Here is a 15,434-nt window from a genome sequence, read left to right as displayed (position 1 = left end):
AGAGCCCAGCGCTGCGGCTCACACGGAAGGCGTCGGCAGGCAGCGGGACTGTTACAAAAATATTAGTGGTAGCTTCTACATATGGAGTGCTTATTTAATCCTTCCACCTCCCTAATGAGGTTGGCACTGTTATGTTTTGCTTGATAAGTGAAGAAACAGGCATAGAGAGTAACTTGCCCGATGTTATGTGTTTAGGACTTAGGTTACGGGCGGTGGTGCACGCGGGGTTCCTGGGGGCACGTTTGGAGACTTTTGAGAGACTCGGTGACTTCTTGATAAATTAAAGTATTCTGTTTTGCTATCAGCTTTCTAATTATATTCCTACCTAAGAAATGATGGTTGATCTTCCACAGTGAGAGCAGTAAGTCTCTTTGAACTGTCACCCTTAGAAGCGTTAATAGCTTCCTTTTGCACAGCGTGAAGTGAAGTGGGATTAAGGTACGAGTCCTCTACGGGTACCTGAGCCCCACTTTATCGCCACATTTCCTTGAGAGAATGGTTATAGAGTAACCAAGAACATGTTGAAACATTCTTGGGGTTTTCAGGCCAACCTACATAAACTCATACAGCTTCACTTTGACATGGCCATTAAATCAGTGGAGATTGTCCCCTAAAGGCCCATGGCACTGAGATTGAACTTGATTCCAAATCTCTGAATTATATAACTATCTTCATTTCTGCTATCTCACCTACTTGTAAAAAGGATTTAAGGTGATTTACAACACCAAACACATATTTACAATACTTAAAACTCAAGAACACACATAAGATTTATGGAACAAGAGAAAGATGTACCAGGACCTTTAAATCAGGGGGTTTCTGAAATTGCACACTATGTTTAGCTGTGAGTTTTCTTGCCAGGGCAAAACAGGAACCAGGTTGAGTTATTGACACATCTGGAATGAAATTACTTCTACAATTCTTCAGTTGCAAAGAACTTAAGGATGTTGACCAACCTTATAGGGACTGTATTTTTTTTTTAACTCTTTTGGTAAGAGGTAGAGAAATATTCTAATGGACGTTTCTTTCAAGGGCCTTCTGTACACTTTGATAGAAGTGTAAGCCCTTACAGTTGTTTCAGGAAGAGCTCAGATTTAAGTCTAAGTATTTTTGTGTGTGTTTATCCTATGACTTAACATCATTCAGGGAGAGAACTTTGGGGGGAAAGGATAGTCAACATTCCCTTTGATGTTTTCAAACCTGGGGAACATTAAAAATTTCTGGAAGGCTTTAAAAAAAATGTAGATTTCTCGGTCTCACTGTGTGGACCTTCAGTAGATCTGAAGTGGGGTGTGGAGATCTATTTATATTTTTATAACCGGTATGGGATCTAATGACTAACTTGTTTGGGAACCATTCCCTCATCCTTGCAAATATCAGAGTTTCCCTGAGTTATTGGTGAATTGGGTCAATTTCTGGCCTAAGATTTAGGTGCCAATTCCAAGGGGCAAGGTTAACAATGTTCTGTGAACAGTTAGGAAATTACCCTGTATTCTGTCCACAGGTAAAAGAGAACCTTCTGAATAGAGACAGTTTCTCCCTGGGGTGGGGGCTCTGCATCAGAACTGTGTAAGCTATTTGACAAATATCTGGTTAAAACCCCCATTTCTGTCAAAAGGAAGGCAGAATAATTTGTTATCCTAACTGGAACACTGTTGAGAGTGAAATGTAAAAACGAGAGAGTGAAATGGAGGTACTTTTGATAATTAAGATGGGAAAATAGTTTGCTATCCTATGAAAACCAGGGTTTATAATCCTAGTCATAAGATATTTGTACATATAATTTTGCTTTACATAACTTTTTTTCAATCCTCCCCCGAGGCTATGTTTTTATCGATGTTAGAGAGAGAGAAAGAAATATCGATGTGAGAAACATTGCCTACCTTATGCGCCCCAACTGGAGATAGAACCCACAGCCTTTTGGTGCAGGGCATGACGCTCCAGCCAGCTGAGCCACCAGGCCAGGGCAGCTTTACATCTTTTTAACTAAGCCAGTGGTTGGTTACAAACACGTTTGCATGAAGGGGTCCAGAGGCAACGTAAATGAGTTTTAACTCGAGCGTGAGGTAGTGAGAAAATGAAATGAATGGCTTCAAGAATGATGATAAATGGCAGCTGGTATGCGGTTTCCATGTTGAGGGCCGTGGAGCGTGCTGGGGCTGTGGCTGAATGTAGATCACACGCCTCATCGGAGGGGACAGGCTCTGCAGCTGCTGCTGATTGTTGCCATGTGGGAATACAGGTCCAGAATTGCTAGATTTTCTGAGAAGCTGAGAATCTAGAGTTTTGTATGAGCTTTACTAACATGTAAACATTAGCAAGTAATTTTAAGTTAAAAAAAAAGCGCACAACAAGCTTATAGACTGGGTTCATTTCATGGGCCTCCAGCTTTCAATGTTGAGCCCATCTAGCTGTCAATTGAACGTGTAATTTTAATGGAACTGCCTTCTAAAGGTCCACTCCAGGAAGCCAGCCTCCCAGTGGTTGGCCTGGAGGCTGACTGGGTGACCCGGAATAATGGGTCCGTTTCTTTAAACTGCCATCATGAGAGTATTGTCATTCAGTCACCTTAATCTCAGCAGAACCAAAGCTCCGTGGTTGTTTCTTGGCAGTAACTGGGCAGTCGAGTCAGATGCTGTGTTTAGATTCCTTTGTTTTTCTCTGTCGTTCTCCAGATAAAGTACAACCTTCTTAGAAGGAAAGTTGCAGGGCTCTTGCAGCCTGATCTGTTTACATCTCCAGCCTCATCCCCTTCTCTCTTCAGGCCCTGTTTCATCCATGGCAGTCCACATTGCTGTTCCTACAATGTTGGTATGCTCTTTCCACCTCCTGAGTGTTTTTGCACAGTTTTAAGCAACACCTCCTCCAGGGAGTCTTCTCTGATTCCACCCCTTGGTTCCCACTGCCTCTTTGCTTGCTTCTTGCATAGCACTCATCAGCTGTGGTACATGCCTGTCTCCCTCAGGAGGTTGTGGGCTCCTTGATGGCAGGCACCATCCTTTCCCATCTGTATTCCAGTGCCTGTGTGGGTCCCGGAATCTACAAACAATAGCTCACATTTTTAGAGTTCGACAGTATGCTGTGCCTGAATCATCTCATGTCATTCTCACAACAGCCTTCTGATGTCAGGATAGCTATCGTCCCCACTTCACAGATGAGAACAGTGAGGCACACAAAGGTGAAATATCCCATCCAAGGACACTTGGCTTATAAGTGGCAGAGACAGGACTTGAACCCTGGCCATCTGACTTCAGAAGCCACATCTTAATCAACAAGCTGCACTGTCTTTGAGAATGTACTTAAGAAATGACTGGTGAGTGAAAGAATGAATGAGTGAATGAGAGGAGGGGTAAAGCAGGAACACAGAGGAAGGTTACCCCTTCGTTTGCCTTGGCCGGTGTGGGTATGCACGCTGTTCTGTGTCATAGCAATAGTTATTTACATGTAAATTGAAGAAAGCAGGAGAGCTATATCATAGTTCTGTTCTGCACCATTGAGAAGTGAAATTAAACTCTTCAAAACCTTCTATGTGCTCAGGAGTCCGGCAGCAATGCACAGGCTTTAAAGATGCAGTCAGGACCTTGCAGTACAGGGCGAGTGTGCAGGCCGGCCTCCGAGCGAGTGTCTGCCCGGGGACCGAGGGCAGGGGTGAGGAAGACATGAGCAAATTCTGCGGAAAATGGCAGGTTGTTCATTCGCGGAAATTGTTGTGCCCAAAGCCATTCTTAGGCAGCAAGAGTCGTGTGATTGAGTTATATGGTCTCTGGGGAGGAAAGCTGGGAAAGGGTTTTTGAAGCTATGCATTAACTAATGGGTCTGTTTATTTGGAGGAACATATAGGATTTCCATTTTAGAAATTGAAGCTGACTCCACCATGAGCTGGTTCTGATGGAACTTGATGGTCAGGAGGAAATTAGAAAGGACGGTGTGGTACACTGGGTTAAGTGGATGGGCTCTGGAGCCCGCAGCCTGCCACTCACCAGCTAATAGCCTCAGGCAAACCACTTAACCCCTGCACCTCCATTTCCTCCTAATGATGCAGTAATATTCCCACCTGATAGCATCACATGAAGACTGGTAAGTTAACCCCTGCCAAGTACTGAAATTGTGCTGGGCGCTTAAAAAGCACTCATTAACTGACAATTACGATGAATAGAGTGTAGTAAAGATTGGAGTCCACCGGTCAAGATGGGAACTAACCGATGTTGGAGACACAGGCCTCTCCTGAGGCCTTTCCAGTCCTTGTTCTGATTTGCGTATTTGATAAGGGGTGAGGTTACTGGGCCCCAGCTCAGGACAGAGCAGTTGAGATTGTCCTGTGGAGGTAGGCACCCAGGCGGTGGCAGGAGTCTGTGACACTCGGTACCTTTTGTAGAATGCCACACAGATGAGTCTCCTTAATTCTGGATTTTTCTTTGGCTCTGGCACTTGGGCTTGGAGCATCTGCCTGTGGCTTTGTGGTGAAGCAGAAACGGAATCTGGTGTCAAGGTCAGACTCAAGCCTTAGCTGTGCGAACTTGAGTCAGTCACAGCTTCTGTGAGTCAATTTCCTCATCTGTCAACTTAAATGTTGGTGGTGAAGTCATCATTATTAAAATCTCAAGTAGGTGATTGGATGTGAAAGCGCTTTCTAGAAGGCAAATCTGTAATTTGTTTAAGTCTTTTTTTTTAAAAAAAAACACCAACGGCTCATAGAAGGTGAGTTCAATCTGTTTATATATGATTCTGTCCAAGTCCTATCTAATGATGTTGTCTTGTAAAATTTCCTTTGGCTTCCCATAAGTTTGGCTTTAAAAAAAAAATCAGGCGGAAAGATGGGATGTCCAGGCCTTGATTACTCAGGCTCGGGGCCCTTGAGACTGGTTCTAGCTTGTCTCGGACCTGTTGGGATGTACTTAGCAGAAATGCCTCTCCCACGAGACAGTTTGAACCAAATGCTGGAAATTCCAGAGCTCTTAGCTGCTGAGCATATAAAACTAAGAGAAACTTCTATTTTCATCTCTTTAAACCTTTCCCCGCACCCCCCATCGTTTTAGTTTTGTGAGTGGTCACATTTCAGGATAGCGATGTTGAGGGACACGATTATTTGATCCCTTTTAAAATAGTCATTTTTTAATGGATTAAATAAAGTAACATGATTAAATATTTAATAACATTAGATATTCTAGATTTAATCACTCATTGGACAAATATTTATTGAGTACCTACTGTGTGCTAAGCATGGTGCTAGACACTGGGAATACCACAGTGCCAAAGGCAGACAGAATCTGCTCTCACACACCTTACTGTGTAGTAGGGCCTCAGATGTTAAATAAGTAAACCCACAAAGTAGATTTACAAACTTAAGGTGACAAGTGCCACCACAAAGAAGAACAGACTATATTAGGATGATGGGGGGAATCTAACTTGGATTGGAGGTCAGGAAGGCCTCTCTGAGAAGGGCCATTTAAGCTGAGACCTGAAAGAGGCAGAGGTTGTTGCAGGTGCTAAGGTCCTGCGGTGGGAAAGAAACGGGGAAGACCCATGTAGTTAGACCTTAGTGGGGGAATGGCATGAAGATGGTTGGGAGGGAGGCGCACAGCCTTTAGGGACCTGGTCGATGATTTGGGATTTTATCCTTAGGGGGACTGTCTTTAACACTATTAGATTTGATTGTGATAAATGAGCTTGATCAGGCTGCTTTCTCTGGAGGTAGAGTTTGCCAATCCAGAAGCATTGCTGATCCCAAATAAAGTGATGCTTAGGGCCATTTTTTTAAACAACGGGCGTATTGTTCTTTAGAAAATGAAGTATGCATGAAGTCACGGTAAGATCAGACTTCTCAGGAAGACAGACAGAAAAGGAGAGGGATTTGTTTTCACTGCCTGGACTGGGTGACTCAGAGGCTGGTTCCACCATGTTGACCGAAGGAGAGCAGCCTGCGCTTGCCTGTATAAATGTCTTTTCCCAGTGGCTGGGTGAGAAAAGGGCTGACCTTGGCTCTCTGGTAGATGGCTGATGGGAAAGCAAGAGAGGAAGGTTAGGAGGTCAAGGTCTCTGTTCTGGTTTCCACATCCTACTACATTCCAGGAGAGTTTTGCCTGATAAAGTAACAGCCTGTCTAAGCCAGAAGGGAACTCAAGAATCAAGTCGCTCACTGTTGATTTTATGGGGTCAGGTGCTGATGAGGAGATGGACCAGGACAGCACCCCAGCTCCCTCAGAGGGGGCGGCCTTTTCATTTCAGGGTGGTGAAATTGGAAACCATGGCTGCTGCAAACTGCATCAGCCACGGAGGCTCGGGGCTTAAGCCGTTTGTCTTGCTTTGGTGCCTTGAAAGGCCTCTTACCTCTGGTTCAGCCTTACAGAGGCACACCTGTCACAAGGTTTTCTTCAGTGGGCTCCCAGGTGTCAAGGGCCATCTCCAAGGAGAGGCCACAACCCTGTGGGTGCTGGGAGTCTGGGTGTGTTACCACCACTCCATGCCTATGGGACTTGGAATTTCCATTAAGGAAAGTCTTATGTCAAAGTCATGGGCTGACACTGGCATGGTAGTAATGTTTTTAGTATACCTTGGTTTAGAAAATGGCCAATAACAAGAGATTAGTACTACTTCAATTGAGTTTGTATTTCATTCATTACACTACAGCATCTGTATTTACTTGAAAAATACTTGTACATCTGTGTGTGAGGCATGGTATTTATTCAGTTCACATGTAATAGTCAGAAGGCAGATGGATTTTGATGGCCCATTGCAGTCATTGATTCGCTCCCCCAAGCATTGGGGCCCATAATTTGGAACCATTGGTTCAGAAGCGTTGACCTACAGTAAACCAGCCGCCTATAGGGGATGACCCTAATCATAGTCAGCTTCTTGGGTGGGAGGAAGTGAACCAGTGTAAACCTTAAACTCACACTACAGATTTTAAAATATTTTTCATTGCCTTTTTTAATTACAAAAGTAATTCAAGTGCTTTGTAAAAACCAGAAACATTACAGAAATGTATAACTGAACAGTTTTGCATGCAGTGTTTGTTTCCATGCATAAATAACATTAATTATTAAGATTTTTATAGACCCAGATGTCACTGTACATAATGTTCTCCGTGTGTGTGTGTGTGTTTAATGTAATGGGCAATTTATTTTAAGGAAACAATAAGGTTCAGTGGGAAGAACATTGGTCTGGTTTCAGGGTTTGAATCCTAGCTCTGTAATAAACAAGCTGGATGACTAACTAGTAATACAGGGTGGGGCAAAAGTCAGTTTACAGTTATTCGTGCAGAAAATAATGCAATAATTAATAAATAATAATACAAGAATGAACTCTGTATTTTGTGTACTCACAGCTGTAAACCTGCTTTTCCCCACCGTGTATAGTAATATACTAAATGGGTGCTCCCAGGTAAATCACAGGTCTTTCTAAGCCTCAGTTTCCAGATCTCTAAAATGGGCGCTGATATTTGTCCTTTCTCATGAGGTTGTTGTACGGATCCCATGAGATAGTATATAGAGAAGGACTCTGTACTCCACAATGTGTTCCGTGAAAAAAGGGTTTGTTACTATTGACTGATGATTTAAGTCCCTCTCCTTTTTGCATGCTCTGATCCGCATCCGTGAATACTTAACCCAGTGGTAACTGACCCAGTGGTTGCCTTGGAGACGAATAGTAACTAGCTGCTCTTTCCCTTTCCCCAGGTCACTCCGGGAAGCAAGGCTGCGATAGCTAATTTATGTATTGGAGATATGATCACAGCCATCGATGGGGAAAATACCAGCAATATGACACACTTGGAAGCTCAGAACAAAATCAAGGGCTGCGTAGACAACATGACTCTCACAGTATCCAGGTAAGGCTCCGGAAATGCCATTCGTTTCTGACCCGCTGGAAGCTGCTTGTGGGCAAGGCCCACCTCGCCCGCCTCAGAGTCCCTTACACCCCAGCTCAGTACCGTGTCTGCAGGCAGGTTGGAAGGTGGGTGGAACTGGAATTTCAGGTTGCTTATTTCCCCTCTAATTGTCATAGTGCTGCTTACACTGTGGCACCTTTCTGCGGTTTTACTTGGTCCAATACGTACAACTAGCCAGAATTTTGAGGAAGTAAGGTCAGTTAACTATTGTCAGGTATAATGAAAGGAGAACTTGTGCCTGGAAACCATTGAGAATCTGCTCAGGACGCGGCCCCCGCCACGCTGCTGAGCAGTGGGGCCTGCGCCAGGAGGTGACGGTGACAGAGCGAGACGACGGCGGGCCAGGCGGAGCGCTGAGTGCGGGCTCCAGTCTGCATGAGGAAGGGAGAGCTGGCTGTCCTCGGCGGGCTGGCGCGGGGAGAGCGCACCGCGTGGCGATTGGGGTGGAGCCCCCTTCTGTTCTCACTTGAGCATTGGAAGGAAAGGGCAGGAATTCAGAAGCGGTTTGGTTCAACCTCGATGGCTCCGTACACCCTGTTGGATCGGTTCCCATTCTTCATTTTCACCTCCTGTTATGTTAACCTGCTCTTGAATTCTCATTAACCTTCACTTCCACGGCTTTTCACCACGGACCCTTGCTCAGGTCCTCACCTGTGAAGTAGGTTTTTGGTTTCCTTCTACCTGGCGCTGCAGGACTGGTGAGAGGACCAAGTGGGGGGCAGGATGGCAAAGATTCTGTACACTTCAGTGCCTTTCCTGGGAGGGACACCATTCTTTGACTCCCCTCTCCAAAGCTCATTCACCCCTCATTCTCATCTCCACTTCTACCTCAGTCCAAATCTTCTCCTTCAAGCCTTAGTTTAAGACATTCACTCACTTGTTCATTCATAGATTGGTTTCTGATTCATTTACCAACAAATTGAACAGGTTTATCTTATGTATATCTGGCACTGTGCTAGGCACTCCGACAATGCAAAGGTAAGTAAAATATTCTCTCCCTGTAAGAGAGAAAGAAACCTACACTAATGAAAACTGAGAAGAGGCTGAGATTGTTGATGTTGGATTGGTGCAGAGAAATCCTTTGCAAGCTCAAAAAATGAGGCATCACTTTTATTGGGTCCAGACAAGCTTCCTGATTAAATTGGTTATCTGGTTGGACACAGAGTGTAGTGAGGGAGAACAAGATTCGGGCAGTCCCAGCAGCTGGGGAGGCTCCTCAGGGCTGAGCATGGATAGCCCTTGGACCTGATGTCATCACATTGGTGCTTTTGAAAGATCACCCCGGTGGCAAAATGGAGGGGAAGGGTGGCAGAGTGCTGGTTCAGAGGCCAGGAGTCAGGCAAGAAGGGGCATTTTCCCCTTCTGTTTTTGGTATGTATTATTTATTTAACATGCATGAAAAAACAGCTTTGTCAATCTCTTGCAGATCTGAACATAAAGTCTGGTCTCCTCTAGTGACAGAGGAAGGGAAGCGTCATCCGTACAAGATGAATTTAGCCTCTGAACCGCAAGTAAGGACTTGTCCAGCATTGCTACTCCTCGCACTACCATAGCGCCTTCTCTGCTTTTGACACAGCTCAGCACACTCCTGTTTTTTCCTGCCTTGGAGGCCTGGAGATCAGACACAGGGAGAGCCCTCCACTGTCTACTGGGTCCTGGCTCTTGTTCAGCTCTTCCCGTAAGGGAACTGCAAGAGGAAAGGGCTGGAAAACCCCAAGGCTCTCACACCGTGGCCTGGGCTGGCAGCTGGGGTAGGAAGGCCGTACGGGAAGCGGGCGGAAGCCTTCCTGTGCAGAATGCGGTGGCGGGACCATGTCAAATACAGGAGCTGACTCAGCTCATTATGGACTCAGGTACAAATGAGTTGTGCCCGGGATGAAAATAAAATAAGTTTCAGTCTCGAGGCCTGGAAGCTAGAGGAGCTAAGGGGAAGTTTAATAGCAAACTCTGCTCTCCTCCTGGTTTCCCACTGTCTATGATTTCCATGGTCCTTAGGGTGGAAGTCTGTATTTTTGTGATGGTGAGACTTTTAGTGAGACCTTAAAATTACTAAAGTGAAGAGGTAATTCACATTGAAAAATGTGGCAGGGAGTTGACGCACAGTGTGAATTTCCTGGGAGAGTAGACTGTCCCAGGATCCCATATTTGTCAATAAGTCTTTCAGTACTTAGAGTATAGGTAATTTTATTTCTTTCTCCTTAATTGCATCTTCTAAATAAGCTACAGTGAATGGGCATTCTCTTTTAAATAAGGGAAAAAAACTTAAAGAAGAAAGCTTAGAACATCTTTGTAAAATTCCATACACCAGACAGACTACTTTTCACAAAGTATGTGTCTGTTGGGTAAATTAATGATGAAGGATAAGTTAATAAGTAAATTGATAATGGCCTTTAAAAACTTCTTTTAGACTATTTTGTGATATTTAGACTAGTTTGTGTTATTGATATCATTTCAATTGAAGATTGAGCTTTAATTTTTTTTTTTTCTAAATTTGGGATGCTAGTTTTTATGGTGAGTTGAGATATAATCAAAAGATAACAGAGCTAGCTATTTTTTATACGTAAAACAGGAACTTGTATGAAATCGAACTCACTGGGAGTGGTTGTATGTAAGTGAAATTTCTCAGACGGCTTCCATTAAAATGCCAGAAATCTAGTCACACAAAATTTTTCCCATTAATATAATAAAAATCATACTCAAGAATTCTAAGAGTCACGTTGCGAATCCCTTTACATCTGACATTTCAAAATGGACATGAACCTATTACTCTGTACAGCTCCTGTTAGGGGCCCAGTTTATGAACTGGCAGTTGTGCAAACTAATTTAAAACACACCACAGTTAATTCCAGTTTCCCAGGGATTTCCAGCCACTTCATTAAATCTACTGTAAATGTTATGTTTTAATGTGGTAAGTCTCATATATTTTATAATACATAAGGAATAGTTTTAACTTGGTCTACCTAAAGTCCTAGTTTTCACTTTAAGTTGTAATGAAATTTCAGTTATATTGTTATATGTATTATACTTGAATTTTCATCTTAAACATATAATCTGGTTACCTATATTAATCTTTTTTAACTTTTATTTATTGATTTTAGAGAGAGAGAGAAACACTGATTTGTTGTTCCACCTATCCATGCATTCATTTGTTGTCTCTTGTATGTACCCTGACCTGGGATCTGTCCGCAGCCTTGGCCTGTTGGGATGACGCTCTAACCAGCTGATCCACCAGCCAGGGCTGTATTAGTATTTTGAAGGTAGTTCTCATTAGGTTAAAAAAATTCTCAGATACTTTAACTTTTCACTTGAGTATATTTTTCTTTTGATTCCAGTAATTCTTTGTTCATATGAAAAACGTCCCACCTTTCATTTTTTCGTCTCCACTTCCAGCCATTTTAAAACAGAGGGATGAGTAGGAGCAGAGTTAATCTATAAGTAAAAGTTCTGTTAGTTCATGTAATGTCAACCAACACCCTAGCTTATCTGAGGTCAGAGCAGTTACACACCTAGTTTATATTTCCTCATTATTGAGTTTCCTAGGCGACTGATAAATACAAAGCCCAAACAATTACATCATCCCTTCCAAAAGGCAGGCCCTGAATTAACCGCCTGAATTCTGGAAAGACCAGTATTCACATGAGGTTACAGATATTCCTTTTATGTACAAAACAGATACATTCTTGGAAGATTCCCTATAAAGTGAAAACCAGGATTTCCAACCTGAATTTTCTAACGATTTCCATTCTAATGGAAAAATGTATTTCTATGGAGGGAGAAGGGAACAGACACTGGTTGAATGTCTCTGTGTGCCAGGCACTGTGCTCGGCACACTAATATTCACACCAAGTCCTTGTGAGAGAGGCTTTATTTACATTTTAAAGATGAGAAATGGGGTGAGAGAGAGAGAGGTATAACTTGTCCAAAGCTGAACAGGAAGCAATAGGGAAAAACTGAGCCAAGACAGAAAAGTAAGGGCTGTTCCCTGGTGCCCAGCATCCGGGGCCGCTCCCCGGAATTACTGTGGAAAGGAGAGGGGAGGGGAGCATGGCACTCCTGGCTACAGCTGTGCGTCTTCCCCCAGAGCTGGAGGGCAGCCATGGATGCGGGCCGAAGTCCCAGGCCACCCATCTGCCAGCCTGTTGCCGTTAATGACTACATATTATTTCTTGGATTAATGGTGCCATAAAATTTACTTAACTGGTCTTTGATTGGTGCTAACGTTATTTTCTTAACTAATTAGACTTACTTCCCCTTTTGTGAATCATCTCTGTATACTGAGCTTTGGTCCAATGTGGACAAAGTCAGCTCAATGTCATTTATTTTAAATCAGTACCCAGTAAATTAAGGTGTTACTTTTCATCATCGTATTTTCTAAGAAAGCGTGAAAGACTGGAAGGTTTAGCCAAAACGAAAAAGGAAGAGCAACGGAGGACAGAATCTCTTGGGGGGGGGGGCAGCTGTTCTCTGCCTGGTGTTAGAAAGAGACCAGGGTTCAGGGAGGGTTCTGGGGAAGCCAGGAAGTAGGGCGCAGGTTGAGTTCAGCAGGCTGCACAGAGCGCCCTGTTGCCTGGAGCCAGTGTGACCCAGGCCTGGGTAGAAAGCACCTTGCTAATTGAGTCATCAGAAAAGCCACAATTTTTTTTAAAAAAGATGTTCATTTCCAAAGTTTTGGCTGTTCGTAAAACAGCTCTGGGGTGCTGTAGCTTATTAATTCTCCCTAACTCCCAGCGAGCCGGCGTGGGGTAGAAGACGCTTCTTAAATGACAGAGGGGAGTGGGCAGTGCCCCTGCAACAGGTCTCCTCTAGCGTTCATCCGATTGGCTCTGTCCTCCCACGAGAAGCCACAGGTTCTGAAGTCCCTGTGGCCACACCTGTGGGAGTACCGAGGCCATCTCCGCCTAATCAGAGCTGCGTCACCCGGTCTATCTTATTTGTCTAACCCTCTCTGTTCTGGGGACTTTATCTCCACCTTTGATCACCTCTTGCTTTGAACTGACCACAAAGTGACTGCCTATGGTCCTCCTGGTACCTTAGTCCTTCCAGAATGTACCCCAAAAGGGTGTTTCAGCTCCAGGGCATCCTGGGGTGTCCTGCCCAGGGCTCCCCAGTAGGAGATGAACTTCACTGGGCCTCAAGGAAGAACCAGAGGCGGAGCTGGCGTGTGAACCAACCTGCCCTCTCATGAGACTTTCATGCCATTGCCCATATCTAGGGGGTACATCAGAGCCCCTCAGCTGAAGTTAGGTGTTGAGCCAGGGCCCTTGGAGCTCACTGGAGCACCTCTCCCCCTGGCACTTGGCCTGCACTGTCCATCGAGGGGGTATGTTGGACACTGTCCTTGATTTCTCCTCTGACCTCTGCCTGCAGGAGATCCTGCACATAGGAAGCGCCCACAACCGGAGTGCCATGCCCTTCACCGCCTCGCTGGCCTCCAGCTCTGCCCCCAGGGTCATCACAAACCAGTACAACAACCCCTCCGGCCTCTACTCCTCTGAAAACATCTCCAACTTCAATAGTGCCTTGGAGTCAAAGACAGCAGCCAGCGCACCTGAGACGAATGGCAGAGCGTGAGTAGGCTCATGAATTCTCCAGGCCAGGACCAGGCTCGGGCAGGCGGGTGAGAAAGGGTTGAGCCACTGACTCAGGGATAAAAAGGTCTACTTTAGCGCAGGTCTTTCTGCCTTCACTTTCCTCATCTCTAAAAAGGTAATACCACCTGCCTTGTCGGGTTGTTGTAAAAATAAGAAGTAACCTGTAAAATGCCCAGTACTTTGGCGCAAAGTAATCAGTTATTCGCTGAGACCTGTGTTATTATGTCTTGAAATCTCTGGTCCATACTCCTTCCTTGACACCTCCCTGCTTCCTGAGAAATTTTGCAGTGTTTACAGTTTGGGGTTTCTGCTGTGTTCACCATCCAATCTGAGCAAGGGAAAAGTATACTTCATGATGCAATTTTTGGGTTGCTTTTTTCCTGAGTGAGCAGTAGAAATAATAGAAAGAAGAGAAGTCTGTGAGGATATAAATGTGTGTATGGGAACAGGTTCTGATCCAGGGATAGGCAGAGGCAGGTTTGCTCAGGGTGGGAGTGAGGCTGCAGGTGGGCAGTGTGGGGAGGACAGTTGTGTCCTCTCCTGTCACTGACCATTTGGCTACAGTTGCTTCTATGTCTCTGTTCAACATAGGGGGCCCAGTGTCTGCTGCACCCCAAACTCTTTGAGTATGAGTCTGAACACTGGGAATACCACAGATTGTGGCAAAGAGCTGGGTTTGAGGATGGAGAGGAAGAGATGGGACTAGTTTTCTGTGGGTGAAAAGGGGGATGGACTTTGTCACCAGTTGCCATGTCAAATACCCAAAGGTGGCAGAGACAAGGGCAAGAGGGCAGAGAGAGCTCTGATTGCAAATGAGTAGAGTGGCCTAAGGCAGCCAGCCGGCCAGTGGGCACCCCATCCAGAGGGGGAACCACTCCTTGGCCAGCCAGACACCACGTGCTCGCCGAGGAATCCCATTTCTGCTGATTAATGGCATTGAAACATAAAAAGAATGCCTCTTTTTATCTGAAATTTCCTGATTTTTAATGTTGGTGACACTCAGATTTGTTGGAAAATACTGTGTGGTCCACACTTGTCTGATCTCTGAGGAGTGAAAGGAATCCTCAGTTCTTGTGTTTGCTCTGAAGCCCAATTTGCTGTTCAGTTTCTCCCCAATTCACCTTTAATAAGAATCTGCCCAGCACTTAGGGTGATTAAATTGCAAATTCATTGCTTCAGTGCAGGGTAGGAAAGGTTAAGGCACAAGAGGTTCCAAATGACTTAAATGTTTGGAAAGGGCTATCGCAGGGATCACTTGAGGGCCCCTTGGCCATATCGTCCATGTAGTTCCCCTTTCCCTGAAGAAGAGCCAGATGTTATTGGGCAACCACTGCGTGCAAGTCTCTGTTCCCAGCACCGCCAGCACTGCGATTTCATTTTAGGTTTCTTAGAGTCCAGTCCGGGAGACTTTGCTGTGTGACTTTGGCTTTACAAGCTGTAACTACATTCATTGCAGTATCCAAGGCAAAGTGGCTACTAATGCTTCTTTCCCCGAATTCTGATTCCTGCAGTACCTGACTGGCTTAAGATGATGATGCCCTTCAGGGTGACTGTGGGAGCATTTGGGGTACCTGAGACAGCGCATGCTGGGCCACCCAAGCTTCCCACGGACACACACTGAAGGGAAGCTTTCTCTCCAGCAGGTCGTGGGGGGGGGGGAGCGGGGAGCTGAGTGGTGGAAACATCATGGGCCACGATTCCTGTCCTTTGCTGCTTTGCCGCTGGGGGAGGCTGGAATGTGACCCTCTGTCACTGTCCCCGAGCGGAATGTTCCATGCTCTGGATTCAATAACCCAGGAAATGACACATCCTTAATTGAAAGAGCTGCTATGCATTGGGAGAAATATGTGCCTGGGAGGTATTTTTAGTATGGCCTTGGCCGTTGTTCCTTCATTAATGTCTTCTTTCTCCCTCTCTCATGCTCCCCGCCTGCTCCCTCCCCTCAGTCTGAAACAATT

General features: G+C 45.0%; 1 protein-coding gene across 1 annotated transcript in view; it reads left to right on the top strand.

Annotated features, from left to right (window-relative positions):
* Nucleotides 1–15,434, top strand: part of PDLIM1 (PDZ and LIM domain 1) — a 36,186-nt gene that overhangs the window by 7,375 nt on the left and 13,377 nt on the right. Inside the window, exons 2-4 of the mRNA XM_081158412.1 lie at nucleotides 7,674–7,825; nucleotides 9,312–9,396; nucleotides 13,253–13,452. Of these exons, the coding sequence (XP_081014538.1) occupies nucleotides 7,674–7,825; nucleotides 9,312–9,396; nucleotides 13,253–13,452 (437 nt within the window). The remainder of the gene's footprint in view (nucleotides 1–7,673; nucleotides 7,826–9,311; nucleotides 9,397–13,252; nucleotides 13,453–15,434) is intronic.

This window comes from Miniopterus schreibersii (genome assembly GCF_964146895.1).
Source record: "Miniopterus schreibersii genome assembly, chromosome: 14".
Taxonomy (NCBI): domain Eukaryota; kingdom Metazoa; phylum Chordata; class Mammalia; order Chiroptera; family Miniopteridae; genus Miniopterus; species Miniopterus schreibersii.
The sequence above is the reverse complement of the archived record's forward strand: the minus strand, read 5'-3'. Positions and strand labels throughout refer to the sequence as shown.